A 23,046-nucleotide genomic window follows, 5' to 3' on the forward strand; every position below is an offset into this window, starting at 1 on the left:
ATTATAACTGCGGCGGGCGGTCCAGAAGCGGTTAGGAATGCTTTTAGAAATAGAAGTGTTAACAGTTTATTTTTTATTAATTACCAAAATGGAAAGTAAATGAACAGGAGAGAAATCCAAATCAAATCAGTATTTGGTGTGACCACCCTTTGCCTTCAAACCAGCATTAATTCTTTTAGGTATATTTGCACACAGTTTTTGAAGAAACTCGGCAGGTAGGTTGTTCCAAACATCTTGGAGAACTAACCACAGAACTTCTGTGGATGTAGGCTGCCTCAAATCCTTCTGTCTCTTCATGTAATCCCAGAAACAGACACAGCGAGGTTGAGATCAGGGCTCTGTGGAGGCCAAACCATCACTTCCAGGACTCCTTGTTCTTTTTCACCGAAGATAGTTCTTAATGACATTAGCTGTATGTTTGGGGTTGTTTGTGTTTGGTGTCTACTTTCAGTGTAAAGAAGAACAAGGAGTCCTGGAAATGATGGTTTGGAAACCACAGAGCCCTGATCTCCTCATTATTGAGTCTGTATGGGATTACATAAAGAGAAGGGTTTCAGGCAGCCTACATCCAGAGAAGATCTGTGGTTAGTTATCCAAGATGTTTGGAACAACCTACCTACTGAGTTCCTTTAAAAACAGTGTGGAAGTGTACCTAGAAAAATTGATGCTGTTTTGAAGGCAAAGGCTGGTCACACCAAATATTGATTTAAATGTTTCTTCATTTTGATCGCTTTGTATTTTGTACATTTATAAAAATACTTTATGTATCTATTAAAATATATATTTTTAAAAGCAGGACTACAGCATGTTTTCACACCTGTCTAAAACTTTTGCACTTTTGTAAAACTAAATAAAAACCTAATCAATCTCATATAAGCTTTAACATCTTAAAGCCAATGCCAGTATTTTAATTATATTTTTTTGAGAAATACTTCCTGAAGGTTGCTATGGAGGCGCCTCCTGTTATAGGGTGACAATGCTCTGTACCTGTCTTCTAATTGTTCTCCTGCGTTGTCACCCTATATTATTAGAAGCTACAAATGGGTATGCTGATCCTCATTGCGTAGGCATGTTCCACTATTAGTAAAAAAGAATAGCGCAACCATGCAAAAGAAATGACTATTAAATATGGAGACAATCCATAAATAAAAATGGGGATTTGGTCCCACCATATGGCCATATCGTGCTCAAGCTCACCACTGCATCAAAGTACCCCATTATCAGTGGGTCCTACACTATCCATAAAAATGATAGTCATTGATAGTCATTTCTTTTGCATGTGTGCGCTATTCTTTTTTAATATACATGTTGCTTGGTCCATAGCTGCACCGGCTTTAGATATACATGTTCAGGGTTTGCTCCCCCAATTTTTTGCTTGTTTATTATGTTCCACTATTGTAGCCATAATTAAACCTGCCCTGAGAAGTGTCATGCAGCCATTGCTTTGGTGCTTCTAGATAGGAAGTAGTTGCAACTAGTCTGCAGGCGATCAGTGGAGTGAGTATGTAACAAAGGATGAAAGAAAATTGAAAGGGTTTTACTAACATTAGTATATGATACACAGCACTTAAGCAAATGAAATGTCCTTCAGTTAGGGATATACTTTAGCCACTTTAAGACCGGAAGGATTTACCCCCTTCCTGACCAGGTCCTATTTTGTGATTCGGCACTGGGTTACTTTAACAGACAGTTGGGCGGTTGTACGACACTCTACACAAATTAAATTTACATCCTTTTTTTCTCACAAACAGAGCTTTCTTTTGGTGGTATTTGATCACCTGTGCGATTTTTTTATTTTTTGCGCTATAAACATAAAAGGAGCGATAATTTTGAAAAAAAATATATATATATTCTTTCACATTCTGCTATTTGACATTCTCAAAAAAAAATTAAAAATCTAAATTTGTTAACATTTTAGACCAATTTGTTTTCTGCTACATATGTTTGGTAAAAAAAATCGTAATAAACGTATTTTGATTGGTTTGCGCAAAAGTTATCGCGTTTCCGAACTACGGGAAAGATTTCTGTCATTTTATTTATTTATTGTTTTTACTAGTAATGGCGGCGATCTGTGATTTTTTTACGGGACTGCGACATTGCGGCGGACAGATCGGACCCCTGACTGACATTTATGACACTTTTGGGGGGACCAGGGACACTAATACAGTAATCAGTGCTAAAAATATGCACTGTTACTGTAATAATGCCATTGGCAGGGAAGGGGTTAACCCTGTGGGTGATCAAGGGGTTAAATGTGAGCCTAGGGGAGTGATTCTAACTGTGGGGGGGGGGGGGGCATGGCTTCTGAAATGACAATAGAGACATGTGATCCTATATAGCGGGATCACATGATCTCTATGATCATCCCAGGGAGAAGAACGAACGGCTATGTTTACAACAGCCGACCGTCCTTCTCTCTCAGCGGGGAGCGATCGCAGGTGTCAGGCGGCAATCAGAGCTGCCTGACAGGCATCGGCTTCCACGCTGACGAGCGGGGGCGGGAGCACGCCCCCTAGACTCCCGAGAGCCAGCGCCGTACATGTACGGCGATTTGGCCAGGAGTGGCTGCCTGCCGCAGTACATCTGCGGCGGGCGGTCGTAAGGTGGTTAATTAGAATACCTGACCAAATTGCTGCATGCTTGTAATGAAATGAAGAGATGAAGAAATGACTGACTGAAAGCTTCTCTACAGACTCCTCCTTCAAGCTGGTATTGAGATTAACAAGGTGACAAAAATGGGCACCGCTTTGCATGAAGCATCGCTTTGTGGAAAGACGGAGATTGTGAAACTGCTAATAGAGGTAAGGAAGTAAAATGGTAAATAACAGAGATAGCCGCTATTGGTTAATTACAAGGACAGTAGGAGTAAGCCAGCTCTGTTCTTTTCTCCTAGAACGGCATAGATGTAAATGTTCGCAACACATACAATCAGACCGCCCTGGATATTGTCAACCAGTTCACCACTACCCATGCCAGCACCGACATCAAACAACTTCTAAGAGGTACTTTTATACACTGTGGGTAGGTGATTGCTGTGTAATCAATCTGAAATCCTCAATCGCACTCGTTAAATGCAGTGCTTTAGGTGTGTCACAGTTACATACAGCAGTAGGAAAAAGCCCAGTTTCCCATTGCCATCCTATAGGGATTCAGCACAGCTTTCTGATAAGCTGCTACTTTGTGTACTGTGCATGCAGCCACAACTGGGGCAATATATAGCGTGAGAACCAATCCAAAGACTACAGGACAAGTGCTGTAAAATACACTAGATTACAGAAAATATTGGAACACCTGCCTTTACACTCACATTTACCGAAACTTTAATGGCATCCCCGTCTTAATCAGTATGGTTCAATATGGAGTTGTCCCACCCTTTGCAGCTATAACAGCTTCAACTCTTCTGGGAAGTCTGTCCACAAGGTTTAGGAGTGTGTCTGTGGGAATGTTTGACCATTCTTCCAGAAGAGCATTGATCAGGCACTGATCCCAAATTTGTTCTATCAGTTTAGGCCAGTCAAGTTCCTCCACCCCAGACTCACTGATTCCTGTCTTTATGGACCTTGCTTTGTGCAGTGGTGCGCAGTCATGTTGGAACAGGAAGGGGCTATCCTCAAACTGTCCCCGCAAAGTTGGGAGCAGGAAATGGTCCAAAATGTCTTGGTATGCTGACACCTTAAGAGTTCCCTTCTTTGGAACGCAGGGGTCAAGCCTCATGTTGGAACAGGAAGGGGAAAACCCGACACTATTCCCACAAAGTTGGGAGCAGGAAATTTTCCAAAATGTCTTGGTATGCTGACGCCTTAAGAGTTCTCTTCATTGGAACTAAGGGCCCAACCCCTGAAAAACAACCCCACACCATAATCCCTCTCCTTCAAATATTTTGGACCAGTGGACAAATCAAGGTTCGTAAAGACCTGGATTAGCGAGTTTGGGATGAAGGAACTAAACGGGCCTGCACAGAGTCCTCACCCCAACCCCACACAACACTTTTGAGATGAATTAGAGCATAGACTGCGAGCCAGGCCTTCTTAACCAACATTATCCAACAAATGTGCTTCTGGAAAAATGGTCAAACATTCCCATAGACCTTAATCCTAAACCTTGTGGACAGCCTTCCCAGAAGAGTTGAAGCTGTTATAGCTGCAAAGGGTGGGACAACTCAATATTGAACCCTACAGACTAAGACTGGGATGCCATTAAAGTTCATGTGCGTGTAAAGGCAGGTGTCAATACTTTTGATAATATAGTGTATGTGCAAAGTAATTTGATGAAACTAGTGCAACCCTAAAATACGCTTACACCTTTAACACTGTTTAATTAAAAAAATAAACTACATTTTATGCATTTTTTACAAAAAATTGATGCCACGTTTCCTTTTTCTTACTATTCATTTGAAATCTTTACCTTTTTAAAAAATATAGTGTGTTTAACCAAAACTTTTTTCTTTAGTTTTGGATAGGTAGGGTTAAAACACCTACTGCTATCTTATTTTCCCTCATTTATTGTCATGGTGATAATGGTTTTACGAAACGGGAAGTGTGGTCTCTGCACACTGTCTATGGGGAGCCACACCCACACTGCTGTCAAATTGGGAGCCCCTATTGATATGAATGGGACTGCCTGATGCGGGGATGCACAGAATGCCTCTGCATCCCCGTGCAGGCAAACCTAGTTCTTGCGCAGGCATACGTTTAAGTACCCCCCTGTGAATGAGGACTTAAACTTTGCATTAGGGATTGGTTCAATGCACAATGGATCTCTTTTCAAAATGTGGCTAAGCAGCCACTGTCATGGGTTCAGTAGGTGATCCTGTCACCTCATGAATGCCTGTTTTTTTCTGCCGAACCGTTTATTCCTGGACCATGACACAGCCCTAGGCCAAATGGATTGGCTCCCGATTGTGGCATTGCCCTATTGACTTGAATGCCAGAAGTTGACAGGCGGTACCTGGGGGTAGGTTGTTAAATTTGCTGCAGCCATGATGCAAAGCATCACAGTCATGGCATGTGAACAGCCTCCCCCTTAGCCTTTAGGCTGGCGGCTTAGGGGCCCTTGTGAAAGATACCCATAAGCAGCTAGAGTGGTCAAGGATGGCCTAATTTTAGAGCCATTTTCAGTGTTTCACTATCAATTAATAAAAATAAGAAAGGGTGCTAAATCCTAATAGTGCAATCATGAATAATCAAATGGTAAATAATGTGGCATGAAAACAACTAATCATGCAGTGAATAAATTATGAGCAAACATATCTTTGAGAAAGATCAATCATATGAAAATGATATAATGAAATAAGTGCAAAATCCAGTGTTAGGTGAACATAAAAATGTCCTTTCAATGAAAAAGTCCTTTTCAATATTAAACAAGAGTGTCCATATGCTCCAAAAAACTGTAGAAGTAGTGTTGATTGATGAAACCCACCACGAAGCACTAACACTTAGATTACGCTTCTTACCAGATAGCATAGACCATAAATTATAATGGTCATAAAAGCACAATATAACCCGGCATCTGAGATAGGCGGTGGCTGCTCAGCAGCAGCTCTAAATGGATCGGGAATAAAAAAAATTAACAAACATAGTGAAGGCTGCTAACATTTAAGTTTATTTTAAATATATAAAAAGTACCTTGGATGGGTTTTAAACAGGCACAAACAAATAAAAAAACAGCAAACAGCCAGCTCTTGAGAAAGGAACGCCGTGAGTGACGGCTAAGCAAGCGTGATGTCTTCAGTAACAGCCAATCCCGACGCGTTTTGTCATCGGTGACGTCTTCCCAGGTGCAGGCCGAATGTCACTAACAATTGGTTATGCAACACTGTACCCAAATTAATTTTAGATCCAGTCTTTAGCTGGTTATAACTTTCTTTTTGTTTAGGAACCACTGGGTTTTTTGACTGTATGAAGAAAAAAAGTCCAAGCATTTTGAAAGACTTTGCCATATTTTCTGAAAATGCCAGGACAGTTTGAAAACCCTCCAAATGATCCTTTTTAAGCAAAGTAGGTAATACCAAGGGTGTAGGAAGTGAAGGGGTTATTGTACAAAATACATTCCTCCACTGTATTCTGCCAGTGTCTAGTTCACCTCTATGAGTACAATGTCCCGGCAGGGTTGAGGGGGTCCTCCATCCCCCTTATTTGTGTGGATGGAGGACCCCTCCCCAACCCTGCCAGGACAATGTATTCATAGAGGGGCACTTGACATTGTCAGAATACGCAGCAATTTGGTTCCCGATTGATGGTCACACACGGAAGAAAATTTAGCCGGTCTCTACTGAATCAGCCATATTTTGATCAATGTGGGGTCAGCTTAATGTCCAGAGTCAGCTTTGATAGCAAAGAAGGCTGTATAGTCAGTGGGACATCTCTTATAGGATAGCCCATGGGACTCAAAATACGAATATGAAGTATTAATATTACTTTAATACTACACATATGCTAATACAATCTTCTAAAACAAAAATCACATTGACAAAAATATTCCCAACCTCTACTTACAGAGGCATCCGGGATTCTCAAAGTTCGAGCTCTGAAGGATTTCTGGAATACCCATGATCCAACTGCTCTAAATATTCGAGCTGGAGACCTGATAACGGTAATCGCAACTTTTTCTGTGCTTTTTTGATTACATTATTATCTTCCCACCGAGTGCCAAGTTCCTATTAACCTGCTGTTTTTTAAAATGTCCTCTCTGCAGGTGCTGGAACAACATGCAGATGGCCGATGGAAAGGTCATATCCATGACGCCCAAAAAGGGACCGATCGGGTGGGCTTCTTCCCACCAGCAATCGTAGAGGTCATTAGTAAAAGGCTTGGTGAGAACTTTGCTGGAATGAGTTTGGCTGTCAAACAGATAAGCAGTGATTATGTATTGCTTAAAGTGGAACCTGGCAAAGGAACATTTTGCATTTCCAATGAAATTTCATAAAAACGGTAACCCTTTCCAAACAGATTCTACTTGTGCCTTCGTGATTTTACCAGCCAAGCACATAAAGATATTATTAAAATATTGGGTTAAACATTGACATGAAGACACTCCAGCCACATCACGAAGAGACTCCCCAAGATTTGGTATGGTGTGTAAGAGGGCCGAGTGTCTGTTAACTGTGCCTCTTTTTTAAAGCAGAACAAAATTCTCCTAACTTTACAGACATTTTAGCTTCTTTTTGATCTGCAGTTACCATGGTGCTGCACATGTGATCAGTTTAATCATTACATGGCTTGACTTTTCAGTTGAGAACACAAACAACTGTGACCGTTATCATTCACGGCATGCCTTGAATATAACTGTTTTGGAAAACCGTTACTTAATTAATTTAGTTCCACTTTAAAACACTATGTTGCTTCCTTTATTAGCCTTCAATTTACTCTACTCTTTGCTCTAGTTATTAACTTAACCTTTGTTCTTTAGGATCCACCCTATCCCGTAACACCACTATACCTTCTCATCAGCGCTTGTCAAAGCCACCAGTGCATTTACCCAGTCAATACGTTACAGTAACTGGAGTTGGCATAAGTCCTGAGCTAACCGGAGGTGAGTAGGGGTGCATGGAGGGACTTTCTCACTGAACTGCGCTCTTAACCACTTGACCTCCTGAAGATTTACCGCCCTTCCTGACGAGGCCATTTTTGCGATACGACACTGCGTTACTTTAACTGACAATTGCACGGTCATGCAACAATGTACCCAAATAAAATGTGTTATTTTTTCCCACAAATAGAGCTTTCTTTTGGTGGTATTTGATCACTGCGTTTTGTTTTTTGTTTTTTGCGCTATAAACAAATTTCTTTAAAAATCTAGGCCAATATGTATTCTGCTACATATTTTTGGTTAAAAAAAAAAATCCCGAAAAGTGTATATTGATTGGTTTATGCGAACGTTATAGTGTCTACAAAACTATGGGATATATTTATGGAATTTCTATTTATTATACTAGTAATGGCGACGATCAGCGACATATAGCGGCACTGTGATATTGCAGTGGACAATCAGACACTACTTGACACTTTGTGGGAACCAGTGACACTAATACAGTGATCAGTGCTAAAAATTCGCACTGTCACTTTACTGATGACAGTGGCTGGGAAAGGGATAAACATCTAGAGTGATCAAAGGGTTGTGTAGTGTACTGTGTTAGGTTATTTTACTAGGGGAAGAGATTGATTCCATTCCTTCGCCCGTCAGAATGGAGATCTGCCTTGTTTACATAGGCAGATCTCTGTTCTGTGTGTATTACAGACGATTGGTGGATGCCGACGGACATCCAGTGCCCAGCACCTGTAGATCAGTTTCTGCTGTGAATAATCACAGCAGAAGCAGAGTGCCCCTTGCAGGCGGAAGTGCAGAATCACACAGGAGAGCCACACTGTAGCAGTAAACTGCTATGGGGCGGTCTTAAAGTGTTTAAAGTGTATGAAAAGTATGCTGTTATTTGCTTTCTTCTCTTCTGGTAAATAACCTTCTGTTAAAAGGTTGGTGAGTGAAAAAAACCTTTTGATCCTGCCAGAAATCCAGAGGTCTTGTAACTTTCTGTGCTCTGCACTAGGGGTCTCCAAACTATGGAATGTGGGCCAAATCTGGCCCACTACAACATTTCATTTGGCACACAGCTAGGGTCATGTTCCCCCGTTGTGCTTTCTGTAAGTCAGTTGCTGTGATTGCTGGCGTCCTAGAAACCAATGAAGGGCTTGCCCCAGCAGGACAGTGGACCTTCTTCTCTCCATATATGCTCCGCTTCCCAGTTTCTGAACTGCTGCTACACTGACTACATCCATGCTGAAGGCACAGTAAGAGCGGGCCACTGATAGGTAATCTGATGTAAGGGAGGCTTTGATGGGGACACTGATGTAAGGGGGATCTGATAGAAAATTTGATGTAAGAGGGCTTCTAATGGGGACCCTGTTGTAAGGGGGGTTCTGATGGGAATTCTGATGTAAGCGGGGGCTTTAATGAGGACCTTGATGTAAAGGGGGGCTCTGATGGGGAGCCTGATGTATGGGGGGACTCTGATTTAAGGGGATTTTCTAAGGTAGACTCTGATGTAAGGGGCCTCTGATGGCAGCCCTGGTGTAAGGGGGCTCTGGTGGGTACCCTGATGTAAAGGGGCTCTGGTGGGGACCCTAATGAAAGGGGGGCTGTAATGGGGACCCTGATGTAAAGCAAAACTTTAATGAGGACCTTGATGTAAAGGGCGGCTCTGATGGGGACCCTGGTGTATGGGGGACCCTGATTTGAGGGGTCGGGGGGGGGGCACTAAGGTAGATTTTGATGTAAAGGGCCTCTGATGGCAAATCCTGATGTAAGGGGGCCCTGGTGGGGACTTTGATTGTAAGGGGGCTGTTTTGGGGATCCTGATGTAGGGGGGCTTTGGTGGGGACCCTGATGTAAGTGGGGCTGTGATGAGGACCCTGATGTAAGGGGGCTCTGATGGAGGACCATGCTGTAAGGGGGGCTCTGATGGGGGGGGCCATAAGTGGGACTCTGATGAAGACCCTAAAGTAAAACCTATCCATTCACTTATTAATTTATAATAATTTTCCTTTTTTTGGCCTATGAACACCTATATAATATATAATGTGGCACTCATACGGAAAAGTTTGAAGACCCCCTACTCTATACCTTTCCTGCACTACAATATCAAGCAGCGTTATCAGTCCTGCCCAGTACATGAATAGACCACAGAAGCCCCATTTCTCCTATGTTATAAAGATGAGGGGAAGTGATCTGTATTCTCAACCAGGAATGTATGGCCTAGGACAGTGATGGTGAACCTTGGCACCCCAGATGTTTTGGAACTACATTTCCCATGATGCTCAACTACACTGCAGAGTGCATGAGCATCATGGAAAATATAGTTCCAAAACATCTAGGGTGCCAAGGTTCGCCATCACTGGCCTAGGATGACAACACTACAAATACAGTACAGTTACCCTAGGGCAGGAATTTTGTTACTGGCAGGATCAACAGGTGAAAGTGAAAGGAATAAAAACGTTTTAAAAACACACTACAGCTGCTGTATGGAGTTTTTATTCTTGACAGATAATGACATATCTTAAACAGATAGGTGATTTCATTTTGTCTCTGCGTTAACCCTAGCTGGTGATCGGCACAGTGTGGGCAGTGAAGGGAGTCTGGGCAGTGTACGCAGTGCTGGGAGTGGCCAGAGCTGTGAGGGGAGTGGCTTAAGCTCCGCTCTACTCATAGAAAATGCTCAGGTAAGTAAAGTACAACCATATATCTTGTAATCAGGGACTGTGTTGCTGTCTGCCAGGGGTTCACTGGCTCCTTTTTGCTTCTCTTGTTTCAGAATCTTCATGTTGGCTATGAGGATCACCAGAACAGAATACCTGCTGGTGAGGGTCATTGTTATATGTTACATTTCTAATTCTGCATGGATTTGTGTCCTTTATTGTCCCTGTAAAGTGGTGGCCTTTCCTATTATTTTACCAATAATAAGTCATTCTTTTCAGGCACTGTGCCAGGTCATGTGGGACATACAGGTCACACAGTGGAGAAAGACCCAAATGTCTATCTACAAGGAAAGGTAATTGATTATAGTACAATGCAGCGTCTGTGGTTTATCTCTTTAGCATGATTTCCTTGTATTTACATGATTACTTTGTTGCAGGTATTTATTATATCTCAGAGATCATATGACCCCCCCCTTGAAAATGCCTATATTTGCTTTTCTTTGATTAGCAGCACCTTCTTTGTTCAGCCATCATCCAGGATGACAATCAACTTCCGAGACTGAGATGTTGGCGAAGAGATGATACAGTCATGTAAATACTGGTGTCTGTGCCATTCCTGGTTGGGTTTACCAATGTGTGACAGATTAGTCCCTGCTGTGCAGCCTCTCTCCTTGTGCCTAAAGTGGGGTACACACTAGTAGAAAATCTGCCGAAAATTCCCTTCCGAGGTAAAATCGTCTGATTTTCGCCTAGTGTGTACACAACTTTCAACAGTTGATGCCGACATTTTCAACGAAAAAAAAAAACGGAGGGAAAAACACCAAAATTTTTATCGTCTGTCCCCAGGCCACCAATTTTCATTTAATGTGTATGCGTTACGTCCGTGAAAAATCAGATACGAAAGACCACGCATGATCGGAAGTTGCTGACGACCCGGAAGTCTAGGAACAAATGTCCCAAAAAAAAAAAAATCGGAAGAGAAATTTTGTGAACATTTATGCACTGTCAACTAAAAACAGTTATGAACGCTGAGCATGAGAGAGAAAAATCAGAGGATATTTTGTCCGATTTCCATCAAGTGTGTATGGGCCGTAAGGGTCCTTTCACACGGACGAACCGATCACATCCGCCTGTCAGTTTTTTAGGCGGATCTGATCGGATCCTCCATGCATCCCTATGGGGCAGCGGATGTCAGTGGAGACATCTCCGCTGACACCCACTGCCATCCGCATCCGATCCTGTCCGTCAAATCCAGATGGATGGAAACCCTATTTTCCATCCATCCAGGGGATCGGATCAGATGAGAGCAGACAGGCAGTCCGCTCTCATCCGATTCCCCCATAGAGAGCAGTGGGGATCTGACACCTCCTTCTCCGCACATAGTGCGGAGAGGGAGCTGTCACCTGCCTGCTCAGCGGGGATCAGTGTTTTGATCCCCCGCTGAGCAGAACGGCTCCGCCTACGGAGGCGGACCGTGTGAAAGGAGCCTTACTGCAAAACTACAATTCTGCAGTATGATCGTAGTGGGGAGGAGACTGATGACATCTTCAGCTGGAAAACATCACATGGAGCTCAAGGCTGTTTTGTTTATAAAAGCTGGAACTGCAGCTATTAAATTTCTGAAGGGAAATTAGTCTTATTTTTAAATTTTTTACATATCTGGTTTCTGTGTAAACTCTATGGGGCAGTCAAATTACAACCCACATTCCAAAACAGTTAGGACGCTGTGTAAAATCTACATAAAATCAGAATACAATGGTTTGCAAATCTAGTGAATCCATATTTAATTCACAATAGAAAATAGAAAACATATCAGATGTTTAAGAGTCGGTTCACACTATGGCGACACGACTTCGGGGGCGACTAATGAAGTCGCCGTGCACCGTGACTTTGGTGCGACTTGCACGGACTTCACATAATGGAAGTCAATGCAAGTCGCTCCGACTTCGGTCAAAAGTAGTGCAGGAACCTTTTTCTAAGTTGGAGCGACTTTAGTCGTTCCTATTAGAACGGTTTCCATAGCACAGAATGGAGCACGACTTGTCAGGCGACCAAGTCGCCTGACTAGTCACGGTAGTGTGAACCGGCAGTAAACCGACAAAATGTACTATTTTAAAAATAATGTAATTTGAAATGGATGGCAGTAACACGTCTCCAAAAAGTTGGGACAGGGCCATGTTTAGCATGGTGTAGCATCGCCTCTTTTAACAACACTCTGTAAAATGTCTGGGAACTGAGGAGACTAGTTGCTGGAATTTTAGAAGAAGTATGTTGTCCCAGTCTTGCCTGATATAGGATTCTAACTGTTAAAAAAATTCAACAAAAATGATGTAGAAGTGTTAGTTTCAAGATGCACCCAATATTTTCCATTGGTGAAAGGTCTGGACTGTAGGCAGGCCAGTTAAGCACTCAGACTCTTCTACTAGGAAGCAGTGCTGTTGTCATAGATGCAGTATGCTATTTAGCATTGCCCTGCGGAAATATGCAAGACCTTCCCTGAAAAAGACATCTGTATATGCTGCTCTAAAACCTGGATATATCTTTCAGCATTGATGGTTCCTTTGCAAATGTATAGAAAAAACAAGTCGCGCTGAGTGATATGGAATAAACAAATCAATGTCCAACAATCAAATGTCCCAAAATAAACTTGAATAGTAAATGGTGTAGAAAAACGAGAATCTTGAACAGCCTCCAAGGTTTCTTAGGAAATGTGCTTACCGAACGAACAATAAAAATCTGCGAGATTCATATGTCGAGGTGTATTCACAAGCCAGGGAGATTAACTGGAGATCATGTGCCAGGATCCTCAATGGGTGATGTCATATAATAAACATGAAAGAAAAATTCTCCATAGTGTGATACCGTACAGAAATTGAGTGAAATATAATGATCAACTGTATGAATCAGATTGGATTCCACCACCAAGTGCGTGCAAATCCTTTACCAAATGTGCAGCAGCTTACCAAATAAAAGATTAAGCCAGTGAATACCCAGTGTTAGGAAAAGATAAGGGGGAAACCACCACCGAATGTGAAGCCTCTTACCAAATGGAAATAAATATGAGCAGAATACGGTTAACTCCAGATGCACCAAGAAGCCAACAAGACACCCAAGGGCACTGCAAGCCTCTTACCAGATAGTAGGTATTAAGCACAGTATGGTCACTTGTTGCGCTTCCCCATCAATATGCAGATAAACTCCGGGACCCGATGGCATCAATGGATAAATGGTGTAGGGTTCTCAGTAACAGGATATTCAATACACCAGCCCAAGTAAAAAGAAAAAGCGCCAATAGTGTAATAAATTCTCACACATTTATTAATAAAAAAGAAAGGCACTTACAAACATAGGTTTAAAATCGCGAAGGAAGAGAAGCCGCCGGCCGGACGGCAAAGCGCATAAACTGCCGGGAATGATGTCAGCGGCGTGCTGACGTCATTCCCGGAAGTTTATCTCAGGAGCGGATGCGCTTTGCTGTCCGGCCGGCGGCTTCTTTTTTCTTTCATGTTTATTATATGACATCACCCATTGAGGATCCTGGCACATGATCTCCAGTTAATCTCCCTGGCTTGTGAATACACCTCGACATATGAATCTCGCAGATTTTTATTGTTCGTTCGGTAAGCACATTTCCTAAGAAACCTTGGAGGCTGTTCAAGATTCTCATTTTTCTACACCATTTACTATTCAAGTTTATTTTGGGACATTTGATTGTTGGACATTGATTTGTTTATTCCATATCACTCAGCGCGACTTGTTTTTTCTATTTATTATCCAAAGGTGTGGTCACACTTGAAGTGGCTGCTTCCTAACTTTTTTTCACCTTAGCGGGGTTATCACTCTGTTTTTTTCCTTTGCAAATGTGTGAGCTGCCCATTTCATACCCACTAATGTACCCTTATACAACCAGAGATGCAGGCTTCTGAACTGTGTGCTAATAAGAAGCTAGAGGGTCCCTCTCTTTAAATGGAGGACGCGATGTCCATGGTTGCCAAAAATATCAATTTTTGATTTATCTGACCACAGAACAGTTTTCCACTTTGCAACAGACCATTTTAAATGAGCTTTGCCCCAGGGAGGGTGGAGACATTTCTGGGTTATGTTTAGATATGGCTTCTTCTTTCTGTGATAGAGCTTTACTTTACATTTTTGGATGGCACAGCAAACTGTGATTTTTGGAATTATTCCTGAGCTCATGCAGTGATGTTCATCACAGAACCAAGCCTGTTTTTAGCATAGTGTCAGCTGAGGGGCCAGAAGATTATGGGCATTCATTATTGGGTTTCGGCCTTGTCCCTTGCTCACAAGAGATTTCTCTAGATTCTTGGAATCTTTTGATGATGTTATGTACTATACATGATAATATATTTAGGGTCTTTGCAATTTTACATTGAGGATGGTTATTCTGAAATTGTTAGACAATTTTTCGATGCAGCTTTTCAGATTGGTGAACCTCTGCCCATCTCTACTTCTGAGACACTCCTGACTCTCTAAGATGCTCTTTTTATACCCAGTGATGACTGACCTGTGGCCAATAACTTCATTAGTTGCAAAATATTCTTGCAGCTCTTCCTTGTTGGTACCACTTACTTTGCCAGCTTTTTCTTGCCCTGTCCCAAATGTGTTTTGGTGCCATCAATTTCAAAATGACCTTATTTTGTTTCCCTAAAATAGTATATTTTCTCAGTTTAAACATTTGATATATTTTATATTGTGGAAAAAATATGGGTTCATGGGATTTGCAAATCATTGCATTCTTTTTTTATGTAGATTTTACACAGCATCCTAACTTTTTTGAAATTGGGGTTGTATATCATTACATGTGCAGACTCTGGTTTCTGATAACTAGTATAGAGGGCTTGTTTACATTAGTGTTTCCCTCTGAAGAGTGATCTGCGGTGGATTGCTTTTCAGAGGACATCTGCCGGCTGGGAGGGATTATGTCGCCTCTTCAACGCCTGTTTTAATTCTTAAAAACCTGCAACACTGCATTGCAACTGTGCCTGGTTGTGGCATGGTCCCATTCACTTGAATAGGTTGCAGTTGGCCACCTGTTTTAAAGGATAAGGCTCCATGTACACGGGACGCTGGAAATGGCCGTTTAGGAGCAGTTGGGCGTTTTTTTCAGAAGCCCCTGAACCCATCTACATTTTATCTTATCTGTCCATTTACACCAGGTCGTTTACAGTCATTTGCAGGCAGTTGCGTTCAGGGACTGTTTTTAGAACGCAATTATTTGCGTTCGAATGTGTGTTTCCCGGCGTTTCAAACGCACAAACGCGTCCGAACGCGTCTGAACGCGTCCGAACGCGTCCGAACGCGATGACCCGTGCTTAGCGTTCGCGTTTTTTCCATTTTAAAGGGGAATAATTTTTTTGACCTCTAGGAACGCTTCTAAACGCAAACGCCGCTAAACGCGGGTACAAACGCGACCGAACGGACGTTTCAAATGTCCTAAAAATTCCAGCATTCAAAGGGACTTTTAACAACGTCCCGTGTACATGGAGCCTTAGTTCACCTTTACAAAAAAATAAAATAAATAAATGCACATTTTTTTTGCATGTAATATATTATTATTAATTATTTAATAATATTTTTTTTTTTTTCGTAATAGTACTCTTAAGCATTGCACCCACGATCAACAAATGGTGGGTGCAATGCCATGGTCCTGTGCACTGTCCGTTTATCTGTCTGCCTGTACCTCAGTTATACTGTCACAGTGTAACTGTCTGATACGGCCAGGCAGCTGCATTGTGACAGGAAGCATGAATGAACTATCACAGAGCTCAACAGTGCCGTGGTCGTTCATTGAGAGCTACAAGCCGACAGCCACAAAGGCTGCTGGACCTTGTAGTTATCCCATTCACAGAACCCTGTGAATGGTTGATGCGGCCAGGCAGGTGGAATCCTGCACGGCTGCATTTGTTGTAGATAGTCACAGCTAGTGGGGGGAGAAGATTCCCCACTAGCTGTCAGATCGGGGAGAATGGGAGCCGGTGCTTTTGTTACATGGTACACCCTGTATATGGGTGTAATATGTAACATATTACAGAAGGTGAACTTATTCTTTAACTACTTCCAGTCCAAAATCTTTTTTATAAACATTCCTAATCCTGATGCCCTGAGGCAAAGGGTATGTTTCTAAACACAACTGTTTATTCTGTGACCGCACTGTTACCACTTCACTGTCAGATACTGCAATTATAAACCAATTATCATGGTTCCTGATATCATAATCACTATGAGAGCCAATCATATGGATCACATGGCTTTGTTTACAAACAATCACAGCAGGCTCAGCTGACATGTACTATCACAGAGAGAGGCACTACATAGAGCATGGAAACTATCAAGGAAATGACCTAAGCTTCCTGCGCCTGTATAATGGTGCAGGAAACTGTCAGGAGTGGCATACGCCACATAACTTAGCAGATGGACTTGTTTCAGGTCTATCTGCACCACCTGCATCAGTTTTTATTTCAGAATGGTTATAGAAACTAGTGCAGATCCTCCCCAAATTAATGCCATTTGCCAAGGCAAGTGATGTGCATGGGGAGCAGGCCAGATGTTTTTTTATTTTTTGCTGGCCCGTGCGGGAAACAAAGAGGTTTTTTATTTTATAGAAAATAAAAGCCCTATTTGCACAGCGGAGGGGAAGATGGGTGGAGAGGTGGCAACATCAAATTCAGAGTGAAGATTGCTGTAAAGGCTGCCGAAAAAAAAAAAAAAATCTTCTCCCTGCAAGACAATATCATAATGTGCTAGTATACACCGCCTACTAGCACACTATGAAAGACCTACCTAAAAATTAAGCCGCACTATCAACGCTGACAGGGCTTTTATCTTTGAATGGTCTTCTTTCCAAGTTAGCAGGCTCTGGCCGTTTGAATGGCTGAGCTGTGATGACGTCAGTCCTGCGCGTGCACACAGGAGTTACACTCACGGCACAGAGTTCTGAAGAGACATCATGAGAATGCCGTCCCTTCAGCACGCATGGGCCGGTGACCTCGTCGACTGCAGAGACAGTAAATATCTCCTACACAGTGCACGTTTAGAAGATACTCTGATATTCCTTGTACCTTATTATAAGCATATCTGCAGGTACAAGTGTCCAAGCGGTGTTTACTACCACTTTAAAATTTCTATATAGTCTCAACAAGTAGCAAAATAAATCCCTGACGTTTCTAACTGGTGAATCACTTCATTTTCAAAGATGCTTAGGGCTCTTTTACACATAGAGTCAGTCGGACGGACTCAGTTTTTCTCAGCGGGGGATCGATCCGCCAATCCCCACTGAGCAGGAGGATGACAGCTGTTCTCTGCGCTGTGTGCGGAGACACAGCTGTCAGTTCCCCATACATCTCTATGGGGGAATCGGATGGGAACAGACCATCGGCCCATTCTCATCCGATCCGCTGGACGGATGGAAAATAGGGTTTCCATCCGTCCAGATTTGACGGATCGGATGTCAGAGGACATGTCTCCGCTGACATCCGATGCCCCATAGAGATGCATGGGGCATCCGTTCAGATCCACCAACGAAAACTGTCAGGCGGATCTGAACGGTCCGCCTGTGTGAAAGAGGCCTTAAAGTGAAAGTAAACCCATTGATTTAACAGTTTCAAAAAAACAGTTACATGCCGGGAATGAAACTGTCACATTGGTTGTGTCCTTAACCAAACTGTCAAATCATCCAATGGCTGGTGCCATGACTGATCACATGTGCAGCATTATGGCAGTTGAAGATTAAACCAAGGCGAAGATGGCAGCTTCCTTGGCTAAAATTGATAGGAGGGTTTACGTCCGCTTTACCACTTAAGGGCCACCCTATAGCAATTTTACTGTTACAGGGCAGCAGCTCTGCACCGTATCATGTATATATATATGTAGTCTGGCTCTTCCAGGTGTGGGGCGCGCCCCCAGTGGCTTTCTTTCACTGTGACCACACACAGCGGAGCTGATTGGCGGGTACCGATGATCCAGCAGAGAGGCAGAACGGCGGTCTGCCTATGTAAACAGAAAAAAACTGGCTAGGCTCACGGTTAACCCTTTGATCACCCTGATGTTAACCCCTTCCCAGCCAGTGTCATTAGTACAGTAGTGACAGTGCATATTTCTTTTAGCAATGATCACTCTATTAGTGTCATTGGTCCCCAAAACGTGCCAAAGTGTCCAAATGTCCGCTGCAATATCGCAGTCCCACTATAAGTTGCTGATCGCTACCACTACTAGCAAAAAATAAAATAAAATAAAAAAATATATCCCATCGTTTGTAGGCGCTATAACATTTGCGCAAACCAAACATCATACGCTTATTGGGATTTTGTCACAGGGAGGGGGGATTGGGCAGCGGCAGGGCCGGATTAACATAGGGGCTATTGGAGCTGCAGCACCAGGCCCCTACCATAATATAGGCCCTGGCTGACCAGATTCTGTCACCGCTATTTTCTGTCACTTGTAAACAGAGCAGCCCGGCTGCACAGCACTCAGGGTGGACACAGAGAGACAGCTGCCGGGGTACGGATGTGTTATGGACATCAGAGATAAGGTGACCAGACGTCCCCGTTTTCTGGGGACGGTCCCCGGATTGAGGACACTGTCCCAGCCCAGACTGAATCTGTCCCCGCTTTGCAGGGCTGATTGGGCGGGAGGTTTGGGAGCTCTGATCCCTCCCAGAGCAGTGTTTGACTGCCTGTTATTGGTAGAGGAGAAACAGGAGGCTTTACTCTTGTCTGAGTTTTGGTATAGCTGATCTATGATTGGCTGAGCTGAGGGCAGTCTGTCACTCTGCTGCTCTTTCCCCTCCCTTTGAGTCCTCCCCCCTCCTCCCGGCAGACAGCTTCAGTGGAACGTCGGTCTCTCCACCACATGCAGTAAGTAAATCACGGCAGCTACTGTGTAGGGCTGGGGCTATGTCATGGCTTTGTGACAGGAAGAACAGGGGTGAGTTTCACAGTAACAGGCTGTTTTATATCAAAACGAGCATTCAGGCAGGGAAAAAGTTACCAAATGTAACTTTATGGGAGGGGAGAGAGAACTTTGTCTGTGGGAGGTTACAGTACCAAATCCATCACATAACTGTAGTGGATCATCATGGACTCAGGTGCTGATAACCAATGAGTGCTGCTGCTGGATCCTGTCTTGTCTCCAATGATCTACTATAGCTCACACTACAGTCACAGGGGCACACAGGGCAGATAGTCTGCTGCATTCAGAAAAAGCTAAGCAGCACCTCTGCACACAACACTGTGCTATAGCTGTGTATGGACTGGCTGATTAGTGGGGGTCAATTTGTATTCAGTCCCAGAAGCCCTTAGTTCCGGCATAATGTTCCGAAGGTCCAGCAAGGTATGCCGTACCTTCAGAGCGCATGTGCCAGTGACGCAACTGGCTGCATCCAGGGTAAATTCTTCCAAAACAGTGCACATTTAAGAGATATTTATTTTCCCTACAAGTAAGCCTTATTATACTTATCTATTGGGCTGCCTCAGAGGGGAGGGGGGGGGGGGCGAGTACCTCTGGATTACACAGAGCAAGAATCTCCCGCTTACCCTATGGCTGCTGTCATATGAAGTCCCGCATCCTGGACCTGCTCCTCCGATAGACAGCGCACTGCTGAAGTCTATCATAGGAGCCGGTCCAGGAGGCAGGATTTCATATGACAGCAGCAATGCCGGGTAAGCAGGAGATCCCCGCTCTGTGTAATCCGGCAGCTCTCCTCTCTCTAATCTCCATGCACTGATCAGGCTGCATTGATGGGCACTGGTGAGCCTGCATTGATGGGCACTAATGAGGCTGCATTGATGGGCACTGATGAACCTGATCTGATTGGCACTGGTGAGGCTGCATTGGTGGGCACTGGTGAGGCTGTATTGATGGGCACTGGTGGACCTCTCTCAGAACTCCCCAGCTCCCCTGATTAGTGTCCTCCAGTGCTGCTTGCAAAAAGACTATAGAGGTGGAGCTTCTGGCTGCTAATGATCCCACTGGGAGGATGCCTGCAGAATTTTGTTCTGCAGGATATGTTGAGGGAGGTGAGTTGATGGGTTATGCAAGATGTTGAGACTTGTGTGCAGGGGCTTGAGGAAGGGGTTTGAGATAGGGGGAGGTAGGGGGAGGGTCAGTGACAGCAGCATAGGAGCCCAGTACTAGTGCTGTACAGCTAACTTCAATTGTTCCATGCTTGGCACTGCCAAATGGCCTCTGCAGTGCTGGACCAATAAATTAGGACTCATTCACACCATATACTTTTATACCAGCTGCACCCTTCTTCTGCACATACTACCCACCACCATACACTCCTAGCCCCTCTCCAAAATGTACCACCCACAGTCATACACTCTACACCCCTCTCCTACATATACCACCCACAGCCATACACTCCACACCCCTCTCATACATGTACCACCCACCACCATACATTCCACACCCCTCTGCTACACGTACCACCCACAGCCATTCACTCCACACCCCTCTCCTACATGTACCACCCACCGCCATACATTCCACACCCCTCTCCTACATGTACCACCCACCGCCATCCACTCCACACCCCTCTCCTACATGTACCACCCACCGCCATACACTCCACACCCCTCTCCTACATGTACCGCCCACCGCCATACACTCCACACCCCTCTCCTACATGTACCACCCACCGCCATACACTCCACACCCCTCTCCTACATGTACCACCCACCGCCATACACTCCACACCCCTCTCCTACATGTACCACCCACCGCCATACACTCTACACCCCTTTCCTACATGTACCACCCACAGCCATACACTCCACACCCCTCTCCTACATGTACCACTCACCACGTACACCCTGCACCCCTCTCCTACATGTACCAGAAAGCAACTGGCCGACAGGAAGTGATCTCCCCTGGCATGACCAGTCCTGCATTCCAAATGCACCACCTGGGCCTGTAGTGGGATTAATAACGAGCACTGCGGGCCATCCTAAGGGAAGCCAGGTATTTAGCTTCTGTAATGTTGTGTTAGGTCTGCACAGCTGCGCCCTTCAACCTCACCTCAGGGCGTGCCACTCATGCCCATGTAGGGCTCTTATGGAAGCCTGGGACTTCCATAGCATTGGGCCTGTTCAGCTGCACCCTTTCACCTCAGAGCGCACGCTGATGCACAGCCCTTAAAGCCCACCAAAATCCTCAGCACCAGGCCCATAATTCTCTTAATCCGGCCCTGGGCAGCGGCTGCAGCATTGGGAACATGTTAACATGTTCCACCTTTAAAAATGGGTGGAACATATAACATGTTCCCAAAGGTGAACTTATCCTTTAAAGCTAACCACTAAAAGCTTTGCCCTTTGCAGTGGGTCCTCCTCCCCATTGCAAGGATTAATGACTCATTTTGCCTAGGGGAAAATGAATAAAACAATATACTGTATGTGCCATATAACTCCTCTCCATGTGACCGGTCCCCCAGTTACCGCTCTCTGGCTTTATCCCATACAATACAGAACCAGCAGTCCTGTATTGTGTCGTGGAACTCTAGGGCTTTGGGCAGTGAAGAAGAGAGCCACCTGCTGAGGGAATGTGGAATAAGGTAAGTACTGTATATCACCTTATTCATCATCCCCTGGCTAAAAGGAGCAGTTAACCCTTGCAATGGGGAGGGGACACACTTGAGGGATAAATGTGTTGTTTTTTGTTTTTTTGGAGTTCAGCTTTAAAGGATAAGTTCCCTTTTTAAAAAAAAAATAAAATAAATGCAAATTTTTTGCAGGTACAAAATTGTGCATTTATTATTTTTTTGTTGCAGGAGCCTGGAAAGCATTGCACCAGCGATAAGCAGCATGATGCCATGCAGGTCTCCTATAGATCTGTCAGTGTATTGGCTTGCCTGTGCCTCGTATTGTATGAGGAAGCTGATAAATTCTGACAGGAAGACTCAATGAACTACCCCAGTGCTCAAAGCGCTGTGGTAGTTCATTGAAAACTACAAGCCGACAGATGCAAAGACTGTCGGACCTTGTCATTTTTCGTTCACAGAGGACTGTGTATGGTCTTTTTTGAATTATGGCAGCAGCCACGTGAAGAAGATCCCCTGTCACAGCAGGGATCAGGAGGAGGTGCGGTGGCCGCTGCATTCATAATATATTACACCCTAAATATGCTTGTAACATGTTATGAAAGGTGAACTTATCCTTTAAAGATCAACAAAAATTCTAAAGTCCGGTATCTGTTTCCAGCAGCTTAGAAACACCAGCTATATGTTTACATAGAGGGCTAGCAGAATGCCAGGATTCGGCTGCCAAGGAAAGTAAAGAGAAAAAAAAAGTTGTTTTTTTTTTTAATAAAAGGCTGGTTTTTAAATCTTTGGTGCATTACCACTTTGTAATATCGTTTTCATCAGTTTCATTCTGTTCCCATTTCTTGGTATATTAAGCAAGAAAATCAACCCACAAGGGGGAAAAAGTTGGGGATTTTTGAGGTGCCGATAAATTTGACATCAAAGCATATATTTAAAATATACAAATTTTATTCAAATTTTTTTTAAAAGAGTAAAGTAGACAAACACACAACATAATTAAAATCAGTCATTTGTTGCTGTATACAGTGTTGAAGAAATGTTCATATATATATATATATATATATATATATTGTGAGGGATTAGCTCGGTGGTAGGCGTGGATGACCCCTTTGGGGGTGCGTTTTCACAGAGAGATAGCCGATTAGAGGTTGAAAACAAGACTGATTTATTCATGCAATTTACTTAACACAATTGCAAGCATCAAAACAGCCAAAATAAAATAAAAGACAAAATAAATCCTTGCCTCTGTGGGCGGCTACCTTCTCACGCTGGAACCTACCTAAGAAGTCTTTCCAACCTACT

General features: G+C 43.6%; 1 protein-coding gene across 2 annotated transcripts in view; it reads left to right on the forward strand.

The window, feature by feature from the left end:
• The window catches only part of CASKIN2 (CASK interacting protein 2), a 216,613-nt gene that overhangs the window by 143,538 nt on the left and 50,029 nt on the right, over nt 1–23,046 (forward strand). For both annotated transcript variants that reach the window (XM_082271726.1, XM_082271727.1), the window contains exons 8-15: nt 2,693–2,801; nt 2,894–3,002; nt 6,497–6,591; nt 6,694–6,811; nt 7,408–7,530; nt 10,093–10,211; nt 10,304–10,349; nt 10,467–10,540. In XM_082271726.1, the coding sequence (XP_082127852.1) occupies nt 2,693–2,801; nt 2,894–3,002; nt 6,497–6,591; nt 6,694–6,811; nt 7,408–7,530; nt 10,093–10,211; nt 10,304–10,349; nt 10,467–10,540 (793 nt within the window). The remainder of the gene's footprint in view (nt 1–2,692; nt 2,802–2,893; nt 3,003–6,496; nt 6,592–6,693; nt 6,812–7,407; nt 7,531–10,092; nt 10,212–10,303; nt 10,350–10,466; nt 10,541–23,046) is intronic.

Source organism: Pelophylax lessonae (assembly GCF_965119305.1).
Source record: "Pelophylax lessonae genome assembly, chromosome: 11".
Classification (NCBI taxonomy): domain Eukaryota; kingdom Metazoa; phylum Chordata; class Amphibia; order Anura; family Ranidae; genus Pelophylax; species Pelophylax lessonae.